This window comes from Rhinolophus sinicus, chromosome 14 (genome assembly GCF_057876585.1).
Source record: "Rhinolophus sinicus isolate RSI-liver-muscle chromosome 14, RSI-T2T, whole genome shotgun sequence".
NCBI classification, from domain to species: domain Eukaryota; kingdom Metazoa; phylum Chordata; class Mammalia; order Chiroptera; family Rhinolophidae; genus Rhinolophus; species Rhinolophus sinicus.
The window spans coordinates 70,272,211-70,290,915 of record NC_142514.1 but is presented as its reverse complement, the minus strand read 5'-3'; the positions used below and the strand labels follow the sequence as shown (position 1 = coordinate 70,290,915).

Here is an 18,705-nt window from a genome sequence, read left to right as displayed (position 1 = left end):
ATAAATGAAACCAAAAGTTGGTTCTTTGAAAATGTCAACAAAATTGACCATCCTTTAACTATTTGGACTGAGAGAGAGAGAGAAAGAAAGAAAGAACTCAAATTACTAAAATTGGAAATGAAGTGGTGACAACACTACCAATTCTACAGAAATAAAAAAGGATTATATAAAAATATGATGAACAATTGTACACCAACAAATTGGATAACCTAGATGAAACGGGCAAATTCCTATAAACACAAAACCTACCAAGAAATAGAAAATCTGGATAGATTTATATATGTATAAGTAGTAAGGAGAGTGAATCAGTAATCAAAAGTCTCCCAACAAGAAAAGCCCTGGTCCTGTTGGCTTCACTGGTGAGTTCTATCAAACATTTAAAGAACTAACACCAATCTCAACCTTTTCCAAAATACTGAAGATGAAAGAATACTTCTTGACCAATTCTATGAGGCCCACATTACCCTGATACCAAAGCCACAGAGAGACACTACAAGAAAAGAAAACTAAAAGATCAATATGCCTTAACAACATTGGTGCAAAAATTCTCAACAAAATACTAGCAAATTTAATTCAACAGTGTACTAAAAGGATCATATACCATGACCACTTAAGATTTATTCCTGTAATGCAAGGATGGTTTAACATACAAAAATCAATCAATGTAATATACCAGATTAACAGAATGAAGGGTAAATCTCAAGTGATGCAGAACAAGTATTTAACAAAATTTAGTACCCTTTCATGATAAAAATACTCAACAAATTAGGAACACTCAACAAAACTATTAGGTTGATGCAAAAGTAATTGTGGTTTAAAAGGTTAAAAGTAATTGCAAAAACCACAATTACTTTTGTACCAACCTAATACCTCAACATAGTAAAACCTATATATGTGAAAAACCCACAGCTAACATCCTACTCAGTGGTGAAAGATGGAAAGCTTTTCCTCTAAGATCAGGAACAAGGTGAGGATGCCCACTTTCACCACTTCTATTCAACATAGTACTGGCAGTTCTAGATAGATTGATTAGACAAGAAAAAGAAATAACATACATCTAAATTGGAAAAGTATTAGTAAAATTATCTCTATTGACAGACAATATGATCTAATGTAGAAAAACCTGAAGATTCCATCCAAAACTAATTGTGAGATTTAATAAGCCAATTCAGCAAAGTAGCAGAAAACAAAGTCAACACACAAAAATCAGTTGCATGTCTATACACTAACAATAAACAATCCAAAAAGTAAATTAAGAAAACCATTCCATTTACGGTAGCATCAAAAAGAATACTTAGGAATTAACCAGGTAGGTGAAAGACTTGTATAATAAAACTTCAAATCATTCCTGCAAGAAATTAAAGACATAAACAAGTAGAACACATCCCATGTTCATGGGTTGGAATACTTAATATTATTAAGATGTTAATATTACCCAAAGTGATCTACAGATTCAGTGCAAGCCCTATCAAAATCCCAATGACATTTTTTCCAGAAATAGAAAAACCCATCCTAAAATTAATACGGAATCTCAAGGGCCCCCAAGTAGCTAAAACAATGTTGAAAAAAGAACTACAAAACTGGAGGGCTCACACTTCCTGATTTCAAATCTTTCTATGAAGCTACAGTAATTAAAACAGTGTGGTATAAGAATAAAGACAGACATAGTATAAACAAGTGGAATAGAATAGAGAGCATAGAAATAAGCTCTCACACATATGGTCAAATGATTTAACAAGGGTGCTAAGACCATTTAATAAGGAAAGGATTGTCTTTTCAACAAATGGTGCTGGGAAAATTGGGTATCACATCCAAAAGAATGAAGTTGGACCCTTACCTAACACCATATGCAAAATTTAGGTCAAAATGGATCAAAGATCTAAATGTAAGAATTAAAACTATAAAACGCTTAGATGAAAACATAAGGCAAAAGTTTCATTCATGACTTTGGATTCGGTTTCTTTAATATGGCACCAAAGATATAGGCAACAAAAGAAAAAATAAAGAAATTGGGACTTCATGAAAATTAAAAATATTTGTGCATCAAAAGGCAGTTTTAGTAGAATAAAAAGGGAACCCACTCCCTGTGGAAATTCGAGACCAGCAAGTATTATGTGACCATCATTGATGCCCCAGAACAGAGACTTTATTAAAAAACAAGATTACAGGCACATCTCAGGCTAACTATGCTGTCCTGATTGTTGCTGCTGATGTTGGTGAATGTGAAGCAGGTATCCCGTGAGCATGCCCTTCTGGCTTCTAGCACACTAGGTGTGAAACAACTAATTGTTGGTTTTAACAAATTCAGTTTCCACTGAGCCCCCCTACAGCCGGAAGAGAAACGAGGAAATCATTAAGGAAATCAGCACCTGCATTAAGAAAATTGGCTACAACCCTGACACAGTAGAATTTGTGCCAACTTCTGGTTGGAATGGTGACAACATGCTGGAGCCAAGTGCTAACATGCCTTGGTTCAAAGGATGGAAAGTCACCCGTAAAGATGGCAGTGCCAGTGGAACCACGCTGCTTGAAGCTCTGGATTGCTGCTGCCACCAACTTGTCCAACTGACAAGCCTTTGCGTCTGCCCCTCCAGGATGTCTGCAGAATTGGTGGTATCTGTAGTCCCTGTGGGCCGAGTGGAGACTGGTGTTCTCCAACCCGGAATGGTGGTCACCTTGGCTCCAGTCAATGTCACAACTGAAGTAAAGTCTATGGAAATGCACCATGAAGCTTTGAGTGAAGCTCTTCCTGGGGACAGTGTGGGCTTCAGTGTCTACTGGGGACAGTGTGGGCTTCAGTGTCAAGAATGTGTCTGTCAAAGATGTTCGTCGTGGCAATGTGGCCGCTAACAGCAAAAATGACCCACTAATGGAGGCAGCTGGCTTCATGGCTCAGGTGATTATCCTGAACCATCCAGGCCAGATACTCAGCTGTGATCGATTGTCACACAGTTCACATTTCTTGCAAATTTGCTGAGCTGAAGAAGATTGATCGTTGTTCTGATAAAAAGATGAAAGATGGCCCAAAGTTTTTGAAATCTGGTGATGCTGCCATCGTTGACATGGTTCCTGGCAAGTCCTTGTGTGTTGAGAGCTTCTGTGACTATCCTCCTCTGGGCTGTTTTGCTATTTGTGACATGAGACAGACAGTTGCTGTGGGTGTCATCAAAGCAGTGGACAAGAAGGCAGCTGGAGCTGGCAAGGTACCAAGTCTACCCAGAAAGCTCTGAAGGCTAAATGAATGTCATCCCCAATACCTGCCACCCCAGTCTTAGTGGTGAAGGAACAGTCTCAGAACTGTTTGTCTCAATTGGCCATTTAAGTTTACTAGTAAAAGACTGGTTAATGATTACAATGCATCGTAAAACTTTCAGAAGGAAAGGAGAATGTTTTGTGGACCATTTGTTTGTGTGTGTGTATGTGGCCATTTTTAAGTTACTAGTTTTAAAAATTAGTACTGTTTATTGGAAACAACTTGACCAAAAATCTGTCACAGAATTTTGCGACCAAGGAAAACAAAGTTTAATGAGAAACCTGTGTCCTTTTGGTCATCACTGTAAATTCCTCTGGTACTACTTAGGTACAAGACAAAAAAGAGTTGCCCATATCCTATCGCTGCTGAAACTTTAGAATTTGATAATTCTGGGTTAACTTTTTTTCTGGGTGGGAACTTTGAGTTTTTCACCTTGTTTTAAGGGGAGGAATCATCTCTACATTGTAAAAAGCTGTGGGAGGGGTCTGTTGGTGCAACGCTTCAAAGATTAGGACAGATAAGCAAAGACTAACTTGATGTGTAAGCTAGTTTACAAAGGCCAAATTCTATAATACTAAAGTTCACGTGTTGCATATAAAATTTTGTGTAGTTACATCAATATTAAGTAAATTTGTTGGTATGTCAAATTTCAGTTTTCCAGTTATTGGAATGTAAATTCTCACATTTACAAATACTGAGGTAGTTCAAAGAAACTAAAATGAGTCTTAAATAGCATTGAGCACTGTCTTGCTACAGTTAATTATATCCAGATTCCAGGATAAATAAATGATACTGGAAGTTGAAAAAAAAAAGGCAACCTACAGGATTAGAGAAAATATTTGCTAATCATATATATGATAAAGGATTAATATCCATAATATATAGAGAACTAAAAACACAACAACAACAACAACAAAACAACTGGATTAAAAAATGGGCAAAGGACTTGGATAGGTGTTTCTCCAAAAAAGATCTGCAAATGGACAGTAAGTACATGAAAAGATGCTCAACATCACTGATCATGAGGGAAATGCAAATTAAAACCAAACCACAGTGAGATACCACCTCACACCCATGAGGATGACTATTATAAAAAAAAAAAACAACTATTATAGTAAGTGTGGTGAGGATGAAGAGAAATTGGAACCCTTGTGCATTATTGGTGGATTCCGTAAAATGGTATAGACACTACAGAAAACAGTATGGCAGTTCCTAAACCAAAAACAACAAAAAGCATGATCTTATGATCCAGCAATTCCACTTCTGGATATATAGCTAAAGAATTGAAAACAGGGTCTTGAAGAGAGATTTGTGTATCCATGTTCATGTCAACAGTATTCGCAATAGCTAAAACATGGAAGCAACCCAAGTGTGCATTGGCAGATGAGTAGAAATGCAAAATGTGATATATCTATAATGTAATGTTATTCAACTTTAAAAAGGAAGGGAATTCTGACACATGCCACAATATAGATGAACCTTGAGGATATAATGCTAAATGAAATAATCCAGTCACAAAAATTCTGTATGATTCCACTTATATGAGATACTTAGAGTGAGTAGTCAAAATCATAAAGATAGAAAGTAGAATGGTGATGCCAGGGGCTGGGGGAAAAGGGGTAAAGGAGTTATTGTTTAATAGGTATAGAGTTTCAGCTTTACAAGATGAAGAGAGTTCAGAAGGATGGTGATGGTAGCACAACTTCATTAATGCGATACCGCTGAACTGTACACTAAAAATGGTTAATATGTTATATTTTATGTATTTGGTATTTTACCACAATAATGGATAAAATAGACAATCACGGTCAAAAATATATATTTAGGAATACATTAATTTTATAATTTAAAAAATTAAGGAAAAAAGCTTTGGAGTAATGATTTCAAATTTGCAATTCGAAAAGAAAGTCACAGTCAGTCTCAATGTTTTGTTGGTTGTTTGTGTGTGTTTTGATAGAGGACACTAAAAATATAGCGATAGTTTTCTGTTCAGCCTAAATCATAACTTGCTATTCTTTTTCACATAGATGTATTTAGGGATTTGGGATAATCTACCAGGGGTTGTGAAATGTCAAATGGAACAAGCGCTTCATCTTGATTTTGGAACTGAATTGGAACCAAGAAAAGAAATAGTGCTATTTGATAAACCAACTAGGGGAACTACTGTACAGAAATTCAAGGAAATGGTCTACAGTCTCTTTAAAGTAAGTATATCCATTAACATGTTACTAGTGTGAAGCGGTACACTCTTCTGGAAGAACTGACAGGACCTCTTCCTAAACCACAAAAAATGTTGCTGTTTTGTCCTGTATTAAGGACTCTGTCCTGAGGAAATAATTCAAATAAAAATAAAAATGTGTAGACATTGTAATAGCTAAAATGTCCAGATAGAGGGGAGTTCATTAAATAGATGGGCTGCTCTGTAGTTTGACAATGTAACTGGTACACAATTTTTTAAAAGGTGAAATAAAATTAGGTCAACCAGATTACAAATTATTTTTTTAATTTAACGGAATACTCAGATTAAATAGAAATATTAAAATGAAAATATACACTTTTGGAAAGAATCTTTCTCATTTTTATTCCTCTTCTATTTTCACTCATAGTCTTTCTTTTCTTTGGACAGTTTATATTTTCAGACTCTTTTATCCCAGAGAACTTTCACAGGAAAATACTTTTTAACCTTCATTCTTGGAACAATACAACTTGAACAAAATAACTGTTAATGTGATAACTACAAAATAGAAAATAATTTTCAGTTGACCCTTCTTATAACTTTGGATATGAGCACATTACACTGCAATTTTGCAAGTTAATGAATAAGACAAAGAATAATTCGTGTCTTGGTTAACTGTATTCATCTGGAGTGTAAGGGGCTTACAGATTTAGGGTGGCCATTTCTTAATAAGCAAATGTACTTGGCCATTACATAAAACAGTTCTGACTCACTTAGCAAATATCATAAATATTTGGAGATGTATTCAAGTTCCTTATGGGGATTCAGTAGCAAGATTATTACTAAGCATGCTAATAAAGGAAGTTAGTATGTTACATGAGATATTTTCATTCCTTCTGTATAATTAGCTAAATTCTTATCTTTACAGGCAAAATTGGGTGACCAAGGAAACCTCTCTGAACTGGTTAATCTCATCTTGACGGTGGCTGATGGAGACAAAGATGGTCAGGTTTCTTTGGGAGAAGCAAAGTCAGCATGGGCACTTCTTCAATTAAATGAATTTCTTCTCATGGTGATACTTCAAGATAAAGAACATACACCCAAATTAATGGGATTCTGTGGTGATCTTTATGTAATGGAAAGTGTTGAATATACCTCTCTTTATGGAATAAGCCTTCCATGGGTCATTGAACTTTTTATTCCATCTGGGTTCAGAAGAAGCATGGATCAGTTGTTCACACCATCGTGGCCCAGAAAGGCTAAAATAGCCATAGGACTTCTAGAATTTGTGGAAGATGTTTTCCATGGCCCCTATGGAAACTTCCTGATGTGTGATACTAGTGCCAAAAACCTAGGTTATAATGATAAGTATGATTTGAAAATGGTGGACATGAGAAAAATTGTGCCAGAGACAAACCTGAAAGAACTTATAAAGGATCGTCACTGTGAGTCTGATTTGGACTGTGTCTATGGCACAGATTGTCGAACTAGCTGTGACCAGAGTACAATGAAATGTACTGCAGAAGTGATACAACCAAATTTGGCAAAAGCCTGTCAGTTACTCAAAGACTACCTACTTCGTGGTGCTCCAAGTGAAATTCGTGAAGAATTAGAAAAGCAACTTTATTCTTGTATTGCTCTCAAAGTCACAGCAAATCAAATGGAAATGGAACATTCTTTGATACTAAATAACCTAAAAACATTACTGTGGAAGAAAATTTCCTACACAAATGACTCATAGTTTGTTTGGACATTGTGACCATTGTAGAAAACTTACCACTGAAAAAGAAAAAATTTGGCTTCTGATTCAAATCCCTGCCAATTACACAAAACTCCTTTCCCCAGGTCCTAAGAGGCCATCATGGTAAAATGTGTATCAATTGCTGAGGTAGTGGCAGGAGATTCATAGGATCAACATGTCCGTACAAGATTTCATTCCTGCTCTTCTAGAAGCTCTGGTACATTTCCCAGTACATTCACTGTGTAACTATTTTGACTGACTTAAAATAATGCTGTGAAAAGCCTCATTCCATAAACATCAACAGTGAGAGTATTTTGTAGATTTGTTAGCCAGAATACCATTGCTGGAAACATTGTTTGCATTGAAGCTGCTGTCTAAGAGAAAATTTATACATTAATTTACTAATGTCTTAGCATGGTAAAGTTTGCACATTAACAGAAATTGACTGCAAAGCAGGTAAATTAAAATCACTCCTTTATAAACAGATATTGGTTTATAGTATGGTTTGTTGTGCTATACATTTTAATTCATTTAAGACATCAAATGTTACATGGCTTCAGAATGTTGAATGGCTCTTACTAAGCCTTTTAAAAGTAGTGTTCTATTTGGTAACATGTACCTGCCAATTTTAGAGACTGAAAATGGATGAGCATCCAAATGGTCATCTTACCATGTTTCCCTGAAAGAAGTCCCAGTTCAGATAGTCAGCCAGACGGACGCATTTAGTTATGACAATGCTCCAGATGACATGACTATATTTGAATAAATGTAGATTGTTGTACATGAAAAAATAACACATCCCCTGAAAATACACCCTAATGCGTGTTTTGGAGCAAAGATGTAAGACCCAGTCTCAATTTTCGGGGAAATACGGTGTCAGACCCAGTCTTTTTCGGGGAAACACAGTAGTATCAACTAGCCAACTGAGTCCTTTAAAACTGTCATCTTAAGACCATAGATCCAATCCAGACTCACATCTTTTTAAATTGGGGAACAGTGTTTTTTTCCAGGACCCATCAACTCCAAGTCATCCGTTTGTTGTTTTTTCAATCCAGTTGTGGAGGGCGCAGCTCACTGACCCATGTAGGAATCAACCCGGTGACCTTGGTGTTATGAGCACTGCACTCCAACCAACCGAGCCAACCAGCCGCCCTCCACATACCTTGAATTTGAGTTATGGACAAGTGGGACATTAAGAGCAGCACTCTGAAATCTTAAAATTTAGTGATAATTTTCCATTTTCAAACAGTATTTCCTGTTGGCCAAAGGGCTATTTGAGGCATGTAAATTTATCCAGTATTTTCACATGTAAATTTGATATGCAAGGGTTATCTGCTCCTGAGCTCTCGTTTATTCAGATCTCGCACATACCTTTCAGTATCTCCATAAATCTAAACATGTTTTAGAATAAAGACCCAGTATTTCCTGCTCAAAGATTTCACCTGGTTAAAGTGAGTATCTTAGCTACGTGACCTTCGCTGGACAACTTTCTCACAAAAAATTAAAGCCATGGATTAGCACGTTTTGTTTCCTTTAAAATTACATACTTTGAAGGTAACTTCTCCCCATTAATCATCTGGATACAATAAATGAATGAAAGAAGTGTTTCCTAGTAGAAGGTTGGTCTGTTGCCAGACTGTTAGGAGAGCTGCACACCATACAATTTGAGGGGTAACTCCTGTCAGGGAGAACAGAAGCCCAATGAGTCAATATGCAAGAAATCTTTTGCTGGAAAAAGCTATACTTGTTTCTTGAAGAAAAATGCAGTTAATTTCAAGCTATTTCCTACAGATTAATTAACAAGAGCATAACACAGAAATAGTTGCTGAATAACTTTATTTATGACTATATGAAAAATCTTCATAGAAAACTGTTTGGTTTATTAGCTCTCAGCAGCCCGTTCCTGAGCTCTGAGGAAACTTGCCTTCTTCTGTGCTACCCGATCTTTCTTCTGGGCAAGCGACATTTTGGGACGGTTCCACCTACAAAACAAAGTAAGAAAAAATGTTATTTTTAAAAACCATAGCTAACGAGGATAGACACTTTGTAATAAGATGAGGTCAAGTAATCCAAGTTCCAATACGTGTTACTTATTATGATTTTAAGCTAACATTCCCAAACCCAAAATTTCTGTGATACTGTTCTATTACCCCACAGGTGCCCAAATCAAATAGACATGTTAATACAATGCTTATAATCATCAAGTATTAGCAGTAACTGTACTAGGATAGAATGGGCCACCTCAGTGGCTTCTGAGGCTAATACATTTCTATCACCACAATTACTTTAGCAAACCTGGTTCCCCTCACTTCTGCAACATCATGCAGAGTTAGTGATCGAGTTTGCACAACCTTAAGAATCTGAGTAAGATGACACAAGGCAGGGAACCCTTCCCAACCTCTATCTCTTGAAAAGACCTCAGTAACATGCATACCTCTTCTTTTTAACTTCTTTCTTAGGCTTCTTCTCATAAACCGGATTCTCCCGTATACCAGCATGAGCTTTCTTATACATCTCCTCCATCTGAAACAAAGCAAGGCAAACAGTACTTGGTTTCATTTCACACGCCCTAAACAATACAACATAGTGTAATGTACCACTTGCTCTATTTTGTTCCAAGCCAGATCCTCAAAAGGTACTAAACTAGGTCAGTGTTGGTACCTACTTAAATTTCTACATTTCTTTTCCTAAGAAATTCACAATTTTTACCATAGGCAACGTGAGTTGACATTATTCACAAAACTCAATCTTCCTCAAGAAAAATTTTCATGCATTTCTGAGGACTTTGTCGATAATCTTTAAGTCACTCAAGTTTAAAGCAAATTGATTTATGCAGAAACACATTTTATACTCATTTAAAATACCGACCTAAATTCTTTCAAGTAAGGACACACACCAAAACAAAGTTTTTAAGATGTTAAGATGAAGACTGCATGGGGGCCAAGAAGCAATTGCCAAATGAATGTGTCCTCCCACATTCCCCACATTTACATTTTCCATCGGTGTCTGATAGGTCTTTCAAGGTCATCCACAGTACTGCATACCAGGGCCCTCTTATATCATCTACCACTGCTACTACTGCAAATCACTAGTATCAACCAGAAAGACGTCCCGATTTCCCTAGAATACCCTGAAAGGCTATCCAATTAGGTATCTTCTCATGAGAATTGTGTTCTAAAACTCAACAAAAAACTATGTTGCAACTCTGAATTGTTTCAATTACCACCCCCAAATGGTCTACCCTTAAACACATGTTTGAACTGCCCAGGTCCACTTACAGATTTTTTTCCCCAATAAATATACAGTTGGCCCTCCCTAATTCCCCCCCTCCTGCCCCCGTTTCGCATCTGTGAATTGAAAACAGTACTTGCAATCTATAGAGGGACCTAGAACCAATCTTCGTGGATTCCAAGGGACAACGGTAGCTAGTTCTGGGGGAGTCAAAAGTTGTATGTGGATTTTCAACTGCTGGAGGGGGGGGGCGGGGTTTAGCACCCCTTACCCCCAGGCTGTCCAAGGGTCAACGGTAAATGACTTGCTCCTGTGTGAGATCACGTCTTAAAGAGCAGGTGTAAAATGCCTGAGTGTTCAATCAAAATCTAGTAAAAATTACAGCCCCCTAAAGAATGAGTTAGGTAATCCAGGTCTCTCAAATTATTCAAGGTGGAGAACATACAATTACTACATGCATTTGTGTAAAGCTTAGCAAAGGAAGACAATGCAACATTTTTCACTGCATTTGAGACGACTACTTAAATCCCTTTGGAAAGTTGAATTTTTCTAAATCCCTTTGGAAAGTTGAATTTCTCTAAATCCCTTTGGAAAGTTGAATCCCTTTGAAAAGTTGAACTTTTAGCACTCTATTATTACCAGCTCTCCATCGTAATTTAACAAATCCATTTGATGACTTCAGAAATTAACATGCATCTACATTACTAATGACACTACTCTTCCTCGCTCAAGACTCCAGCTGCTTATCCAGCCCTAGACTATACTAAGCGTAAATAACAAAGGAATCCTTTCCCAATTAAAACTATTTTAAAATTAATTTTCATAGCCAAAGCAGTATCAAAATAGAAACTATGCACTAACAAAAAAATAACACCCCAATTACTTAATATATAACCCATCCATCTATATATAATTGTATATTTGTTATAATTTTATAACAGTGTGATTTGTGTTCCACGCTTTCACTACAATTTCAAAACTGGTACTATCATCTTCAATTACTCCAATGTATTGAGAGAAAGCCCCGGAGACTCAACTTTGGGGGCGATAAATTTTCCAACATTAAGCTAATTTTTGCAAACATGGTTCCCTTTACTTCTTCAGCATCATGCAGACCCAGTGATAGAATCTGTACATCTCCCTTTCTGTGTGCATCCCTGAGACATTCCGGAAGTCCAGAACATAGCAGTTATTTGCTACGAAGAAAGAACCTCTTCCCTATGGCCTCAAAATGAGTGAAGTTTAGTAACTAACACCTCCTATCAGACAGGGTAGATTATAACTATGACCACAGGAATGAAATCTATAACTACACAACAGTCAAACGCATAAAACCCACCAAAGGCTTTAGATTTGGATGCTTGAAATCTGCTATCCTTCAGCATCCTAAGAGCATGTTGATAAGTCTAGATCATTATACTGCCTTATCCTTTAACCTAATCTGTCCAACACACCAATTTCATGTTGTTTCATTTTAAAAGCCAAGGGCAGGTTATTTGAATCTGTCTATACCTATGAACACACCCACATTCAACTTTTAACTGTTAACCCAAGTTAAAACTATAAAACATACCCACCAAAAACAAGTAGTAAACTGAGTTCTATAGGTATAAATACCAATACAGGCGTTTTTAGTTAAAATTTTTACCATGTCTGGAGTTACGTTGTTCTTTATGTATTGAGAGAACTGCTTCTTATAAGCGTCTTCATCTTCTTCCATTAGATAACGCATATAGTCTGCAACGTTCTGGCCCATGATGTGTTTCCGATGTACTTCTGCATTGAATTCCTTGCTTTCTGAATCATAACCAGGGAATCGTTTGGTACTAAAATAAAGTTTTTCATACTTTAGTATATATTGATTGAAATCAGTCCACTAGCAGGAATTCATTTCAGTAGCTGCCATCAGTCCCGTCTTGAAACAATTAATTGCATCACATGCAACCAAAGGACCAACTACTGACTGCTCAGTTAATGGGATGTATCATCATTCAGCAGCTAATCTCTGAATTCCACGACAGAAAATCATGCCACAAGCACCTTTAAAAACCATTAAATGAAGCAAGGCTTTTCACTACCATAAAGTTAGTTCTTGTTATCATAGAAAAAGGGATTGAAAACTGCTCCCCCCAAATCCTAGAATTCCAGTGGTGCCTCAGGATACACGGGAGTGTTTCATTCAAGATCAAGGTGCCTTTCAACAGAACTACCGATCCTCAACCCACCCTCACATTATACGAGTAAGTTCCAGCCAGATTACATTTTATTTCTATATATAAATAAAATATATTAAAAAATACGTATGTAAAGTTAAATCAGCAACCACTAAAATATGCCTAAGAAGCTAATAACTCACTTTAAGATGGCGCTACTCAACAGTAACAAAAATCATTGCTTCAAACGACCACCCAAATTAAAACAACCTACTTAGCTTCTAAGAATGAACGGCCTACAATCTTATTTCCAGTTGAAAGTATAGAAATCTGTCAGAAGCCTTTTTCTCAAACTTTTTTTTCCTGGAGTCCATTTTTCCGTAACTCAGTAAAACAATTTTCTTTCTGAATGAAAAAAATGCATTGGAGGGGAAGGAGGAGTAGTGGGTGAAACCAAGTTGCTTGTTTCTAGCCAAAACTAAGTCACACTCAAAAGATACAGCAGTTTCAAGCCCGGCTTTCCTACTTATTGGCTTCAAAACCTGGGACAAACCATTTTTTACCTCTCAACCCGTGTCTTCACTTATAAAATGCATTACCAGTTCTCTCTGGCCCTGCCAGGTTCCTTTTGCATAGCACCTAGCATACGGCAGGCACATAATGATAGCTATTATTACTTTAATTGATTCAGTAATCCCCACAGTCCAAACAGAAACAGTGAAGTACTGGAGTCCAGGCAACGAGCCCTTGAATACTGTATTACCTGTGAGGGATAGATAAGCCTCCGTCCACAGCTCCCTTCAGGGCCCCAAAAACTTTATTTCCAGTAGTAGTTCTGGCAAGCCCTGCATCCAAATAGCAGGTGAAGGCACCAGGTTGACCATCAATGCTTTCCACATTGTATTCATCTCCAGTCACCTCCACTTGACCTTCATAGATCTTGTCCATGCCAAACCTATTGAGAAGCTATTAACAAAGAAGCCAGACTAAATACTTGTTTGAATATATGCAAACAACAGTGTCACAACTTTAATGACCTGACAAAACACTTTCCTTCCGATTCACTTATACCTTTATCCCAATCTATTTTAAAATACCAATTTTTAAATGCTACAAGAAGAAACTTTATTCCATTTCACCAACTGTAACAACTTTACTAGCTTTTCAATCTGCTACATGTCCATACTTGATTTATGCAGCAATTAGGGATCTCCACATATTTTCAGTCGTATTTAGCTAGAATTCAACAACTAAATTTTAAACATTATCACATGTAGTTCTGAGTAGGATCCTGAGCTGAAGAGATCTTTTGTGGCTCTATTCTCCAACTATACTGTTAACATGGGCCATTCTTCTGCTAGTACCTTATCACCTAGCTATGGTTTCACAAGCAGTGCCTTTGTACCAAGCTGCTCTCATACACAATGACCTTGTTCCCCACCCCCACTCAAACTGGGTCCCCAACAATGATGCATGCTTAAAAATCCCACTGCAAAACCAGGTCAGTAATTGAGAAAAGAGTAAGGCAAAAGCACATTTTCATCTTTTCTACATGACAGGAAATGCTGCCACCCAGAGGGCAGAGATGATTAAAACAAAAAACACCTACCAATGCCTGCCCTTCCCCCAAAATTTAAGATACTACTTCTCAAAATGGAATTGGCCTATAAATCACTTGGACGCCCTATTAAAATATATAGATTCTGAGTATCTGGAGTAGAGCCTGCATTTTAATGTTTGCTTGTGATCAAAAGATCTACACTTTTCAGTAGAGCTGTCCAACAAGGTAGCCACCAACTAGCCACAAGTAGCTATTCAAATTTTAAAGTCGGTTCACCAGTAGCACCAGACACATTTCAAGTGCTCACAGCCACCTATGTCTACTGGCTACCATATCAGACAGCAGAGATTACAGATATCCATCATTGCAGAAAATTCTATTGGTCTAGATATACCCAACAAACCGGCGGATAACAGAAAAACTGCTTCCCCAAATTACTAGAAAATGCGCTGCCATCTCAATCACAACCTTCTATTTATAAAATCATCTTTCCTAGTGTTTCCTAAAGAGTGCCACAGGCACTCTCTTGATTCTACAGCGGAGGGGGTAACTTATCCAGCTGTCAATATCTATTTTGCAGGTAACACCAAACTATGAGCTAAGCTAATTCCAAACACATCAATTACAGTAATCCTGTACATACCCTGCGGGCCAGCAGCAGGCCAGTACAATATGCTGCAGCATAATTTGTCAGGCCAACCTTCACACCGTACTTGGGGAGTTCATGAGCATAAGCTGCACAAACTATCATATCTCCTTCTATACGGGCATAAGCAATCTATAATAAGAGAAAAACCAGGTTAGAAATCTGCTTTCACTATTTGTCCTAAGTGCCTTCTTGTACAAAGGACTTGGAAAAAAAATAAAGACATAGATCTGTACCAATTAAAATTCGTCTTTGTTAAACCCACTCACCTCCAACTAGTTTATGGCTTGGTAAACTGTAGCAGGTAACTTTATGAGTCTGTAATATTTGACTGATGACACAGTATGTAAGGCTAAAATTACCACATAGACATTGAATATTAAAATGCCTTTGGAATAAATTATACTGTAGCTCCTTACTTCTAAACACTGAAGACTCTTAGCTGGAGTAGCTACTGAACTAAAGAGGTACTTTGAAAAGTCAAACGAATCCCCAATTATTTCAAACATCTTTTAAACTAAGCATGTTTAAGTCCAATGTTTCCGACACCCAGTGTTCAGTTATCTGAACTTGAGTATGGAAGAAGGCATTGCCTTCACAACCAACAAATGGTATGCCTGCCTTTTGCAAAGGCCCAACAAATCTCAAGTATAAAAATTTTCCCTACTTGTAAAAAAAACCCTAGCAAATTGTGTTCTAGGAAAAAACTGCCACTTTCTGGAGGTTTTATGTGGGAGACCCTCATACATAATTAAAACCCATTTCAACAATAAGTAGGAATAGAACAATCCTGAGTCTAATTTAATCTTCACAAAACTCCCAACCTCTTTGAAGAGCAGTGGGTATGTGGCATGTAAGACCATACTGCAAGTCAGGACTTAGTCCATGGCAAATTCTATTATTCTACTAGAATTGGAATGGGTAGGAACCTTCTACTTGCTCTCAAACTTATCCTTCCACCCCACCCACCCCCACAAAATAGCACAGCACCATAAATTTCTCTAATCCTCTTCCCCCCAATTAGAAAATGAATGGGATTAAACTGGGTCAAGATTGCTAAATATAGCTGATCTTCAGTGTTTTTTTTAAGTACCAATTTCCCAGGCTCCAATTTAAGACCCACAAAAAGGAAAAGAGCTACTCACTTACTCAATGGATGTTTCTGAGTGCCAGCCACTACAGTTGATGGAACTTCTAATCCATACATGTTTTGTTTCCCAAGTACTTCTCCAGCAAGGTGAGTTAAAGGGAGGTGGGGTTTACCGTCACTGCTCAAGGCTAGAATGCAACTTACCTGACAAATGATATCTCTGTTGGTTACCCGTACAATCATCCTATATTTGGGTGTGTTGTACTTATTTTTATCCTGGATTACCAAGCGTTTCCGGGCATAGTAATCAGTTTTACCCTCTGAAAAAAAAGAGAAAATAACTTAAAAGTCTACTTCACTACAAAGCAAATTCTTTTAATACTGTGAATGTGAAAACCTGACCATACCACGGCGTCTTCTAAATTTCACTTGGTATCTCTTGAAGTACGCCTTATTCTTGACGACTTTAACAAATCCCTTAAAAAAAAAAAAAAGGAATGTTATTAAAACTTTGATAAATGTTTTAGCTGATACTTCTGACATTTGAGCTGTAACAAATAACATTTAAACTTCAAAAGTGAATCTATAGACAGCTGTCACTTTTGTAGAAACCAGTGTTTCTCAAACCATCTGGAGTCAAAGGATCACTTTTTCTCCTACTTTCCTGTCAATGCTGGTAACAGAGTAAAAACGAATCACTGGGGAAAAATGGAAATGAACTAACATACCAAACACAGGCCAATGTCTTACATTTTCCAAAACTGTCACTGTTTTTAAATTTTTGAATGCTTCCTCTCAACTCAACTTCTGTACCTCACAGACCAACACCAATGCTTGTGCCAAACTTTTGCAAAGCCCTGCTCCAGACAGCACTCAATCTTGCCAAACGTCCATCTGTTCTGAATACTGTCCCATTTCGAAAAACTAACCTCCTATTTCCCTCACTTTCCATGGACGGACGTTTTTCAAAAACCTAAATTACTTGTCACAAACCTGAACTGCCCAAAATCATTTTCAGCAATTACTCCCGATTAAAACAGCACTGTCCCCCACCAACGAAGCAACACCCCACCCCAACAATCACTTAAAACCGGTGCCAGCGACAGTCTATGAAGAGGCAGGAGGCGCAGACCAAAAACTACATGAGCTTCCTTTCCGGGCCCAGAAACGCCACGGCCTCCAAGATAAACTGACGGTTTTGGCTTAAAAATGACTTCTTCAGACCACAACGCAAGCCTTTCTGAAACACCCGCCGACCCCAACGCTCTTCCGGAAGACCCACGGAGCAGCCAGGGATGGAGCTGGGTCCGAGAAGCTGCAGCCCGTCTCCACTCAGGCATCCCCTGGCCAGCATGAGACCAACTAATGCAATCTCGCCTGCCCGGCCGCCTGCCGGGGCCCCCTCGAACGGGCCGGCACTATCCCCGCAGCCTGTCTACTAAACTCAGCCCTCTCCTCAACCCGCCGCCCCAACTCCTGCTTTTTATCTTCAATCGCCTTCCTCTCAAGCTTGCGCGCCGGGCGGCAGCCATTAAGACCACGCTAGGAGCCGCAGTCCGACCAGGGCAGAGCCGGCAATCTACTGCCATCCGCCTCCTACGTCATGCAAGACCGACCGTAGGTTGGCATTAGAACAAAGAGAGGGACCCCCCGTCCATCTGTAGCCTCGAGATCGGGATACCGACTCACCATCCTGGTGAACAGAGCACCGCGTCCGCGGCTCGCCACAGACCTGCAGGCCCAGCTCGGCTCCGGGGGAGAAAAGACCGTAGCCTATGCGCAGGCGCAGTATGTAGCGCCGGCGATCACGCGAGCGACGTGTGAAAGAGAGATCCGCCGGCCGGCCGGCGTTAGGCATGCCGCCCCCTGCTGATAGGAGGACCCACGCCGGCTTTCTCCTTGCCGGAAGAAATCCTCGATGATCCCACAGGTGTGGACCTTGAGCAATAGCAGGGGGCATTACGTACAGGCGGCTTTCACTTTCCCATGCTAGGAAGTTTTTTCATAACATGTATTACTTTTGTAAGCAGGAAAAAGCTTAAAAGTTAAATAGAATGAATTCGTTCTGGAGCTCTTTTGCCCCCCCCCCCCCCCCCCAGGACTCCACCTCCTGGACTATGCATCCTGGTCCAGAACATTGGGTCCAACCCAGGAAGCCTTGCCTTAGTGCTCCAAGCCTGGGTTAGAAGCCCCTTTTCTGCCTTCCCCTAGTACCTTCGTACCTGCTTCGGCCCACTGTAGATTGTAAACTCCCTGAAGGTGGGCTCTGCTGTCAAGTTCGCCTTTGAATCTCCAGTACCCACATAGCACGGTGCTGACATTCAGTAAGTGCTTGGTATTTGTTAAATGGTAAGTAGAACTATTGCTCTCTCCTTCCTGCTTCTTTACAGCCGTCTTCTTCCCTGATCCCTGACCACCTCATTCCTTTTGTCTCCTTCCATCGCTCTGATCTAGTCAGCTTAACTGTTTTAAACATGTTTAAGTCCTTTTTAAAATTCTTTTAAAACTAATTGTAACTGGGGAATAAGTCATTTTCCTATTCTCCACATGGAGACTGAGGAGAACCAACCAACCAACCAACCAACCAACCAACCAACCAACCAACCAACCAACCAACCAACCAACCACCTCAAGAGAAAGTATTCCCTCACCTAACGGTTTTTCAAGGGTGGTCTTTGGGCTATTGCATGGGAATTATATGGGTACTGGTTAAAATGAAGATATATGAATAGCCTCCTCTACTGAATCAGACTCGCTGTTCTGGGGACTGGGAATCTGCATTTTAAATTTGGCCTCAATTTTAATTCAAGAGGTCTCGGGAAAGTAGAAAACAAATCCTATTTTGCCCAATAAT

The 18,705-nt window shown here is 38.7% G+C and overlaps 2 protein-coding genes and 3 non-coding genes across 7 annotated transcripts in view; 1 reads left to right on the top strand and 4 right to left on the bottom strand.

Annotated features, from left to right (window-relative positions):
* The window catches only part of DIPK1A (divergent protein kinase domain 1A), a 90,141-nt gene extending 82,485 nt beyond the window's left edge, over positions 1-7,656 (top strand). For both annotated transcript variants that reach the window (XM_074335143.1, XM_088791326.1), the window contains exons 4-5: positions 5,281-5,457; positions 6,358-7,656. In XM_074335143.1, coding sequence (XP_074191244.1) covers positions 5,281-5,457; positions 6,358-7,170 — 990 coding nt within the window. In that variant the 3' untranslated portion in view covers positions 7,171-7,656. The remainder of the gene's footprint in view (positions 1-5,280; positions 5,458-6,357) is intronic.
* A 1,333-nt stretch (positions 7,657-8,989) lies between these two features.
* On the bottom strand, positions 8,990-17,669 carry RPL5 (ribosomal protein L5). 2 transcript variants are annotated; one of them, XM_019752830.3, is made up of 8 exons: positions 17,541-17,669; positions 16,259-16,328; positions 16,056-16,171; positions 14,759-14,893; positions 13,318-13,520; positions 12,050-12,227; positions 9,605-9,693; positions 8,990-9,152 (listed from the first exon to the last, which is right to left on the bottom strand). In XM_019752830.3, the coding sequence occupies exons 1-8, from the start codon at positions 17,541-17,543 to the stop codon at positions 9,053-9,055; spliced, it is 894 nt and encodes a 297-aa protein (XP_019608389.1). In that variant the 5' UTR covers positions 17,544-17,669; the 3' UTR covers positions 8,990-9,052. The 2 variants fall into 2 exon arrangements, with proteins under 2 accessions (XP_019608389.1, XP_074191247.1); XM_074335146.2 differs by having other exon boundaries at positions 12,053-12,227.
* Positions 9,386-9,518, bottom strand: LOC141572542 (small nucleolar RNA SNORA66). The gene has a single exon (XR_012497867.1). It is a non-coding gene; the product is annotated as a small nucleolar RNA SNORA66 (small nucleolar RNA).
* Positions 11,406-11,536, bottom strand: LOC141572543 (small nucleolar RNA SNORA66). Its single transcript, XR_012497868.2, has one exon. It is a non-coding gene; the product is annotated as a small nucleolar RNA SNORA66 (small nucleolar RNA).
* LOC141572532 (small nucleolar RNA SNORD21) lies at positions 12,300-12,397 on the bottom strand. The gene has a single exon (XR_012497857.1). It is a non-coding gene; the product is annotated as a small nucleolar RNA SNORD21 (small nucleolar RNA).
* Positions 17,670-18,705: the final 1,036 nt, after the last annotated feature.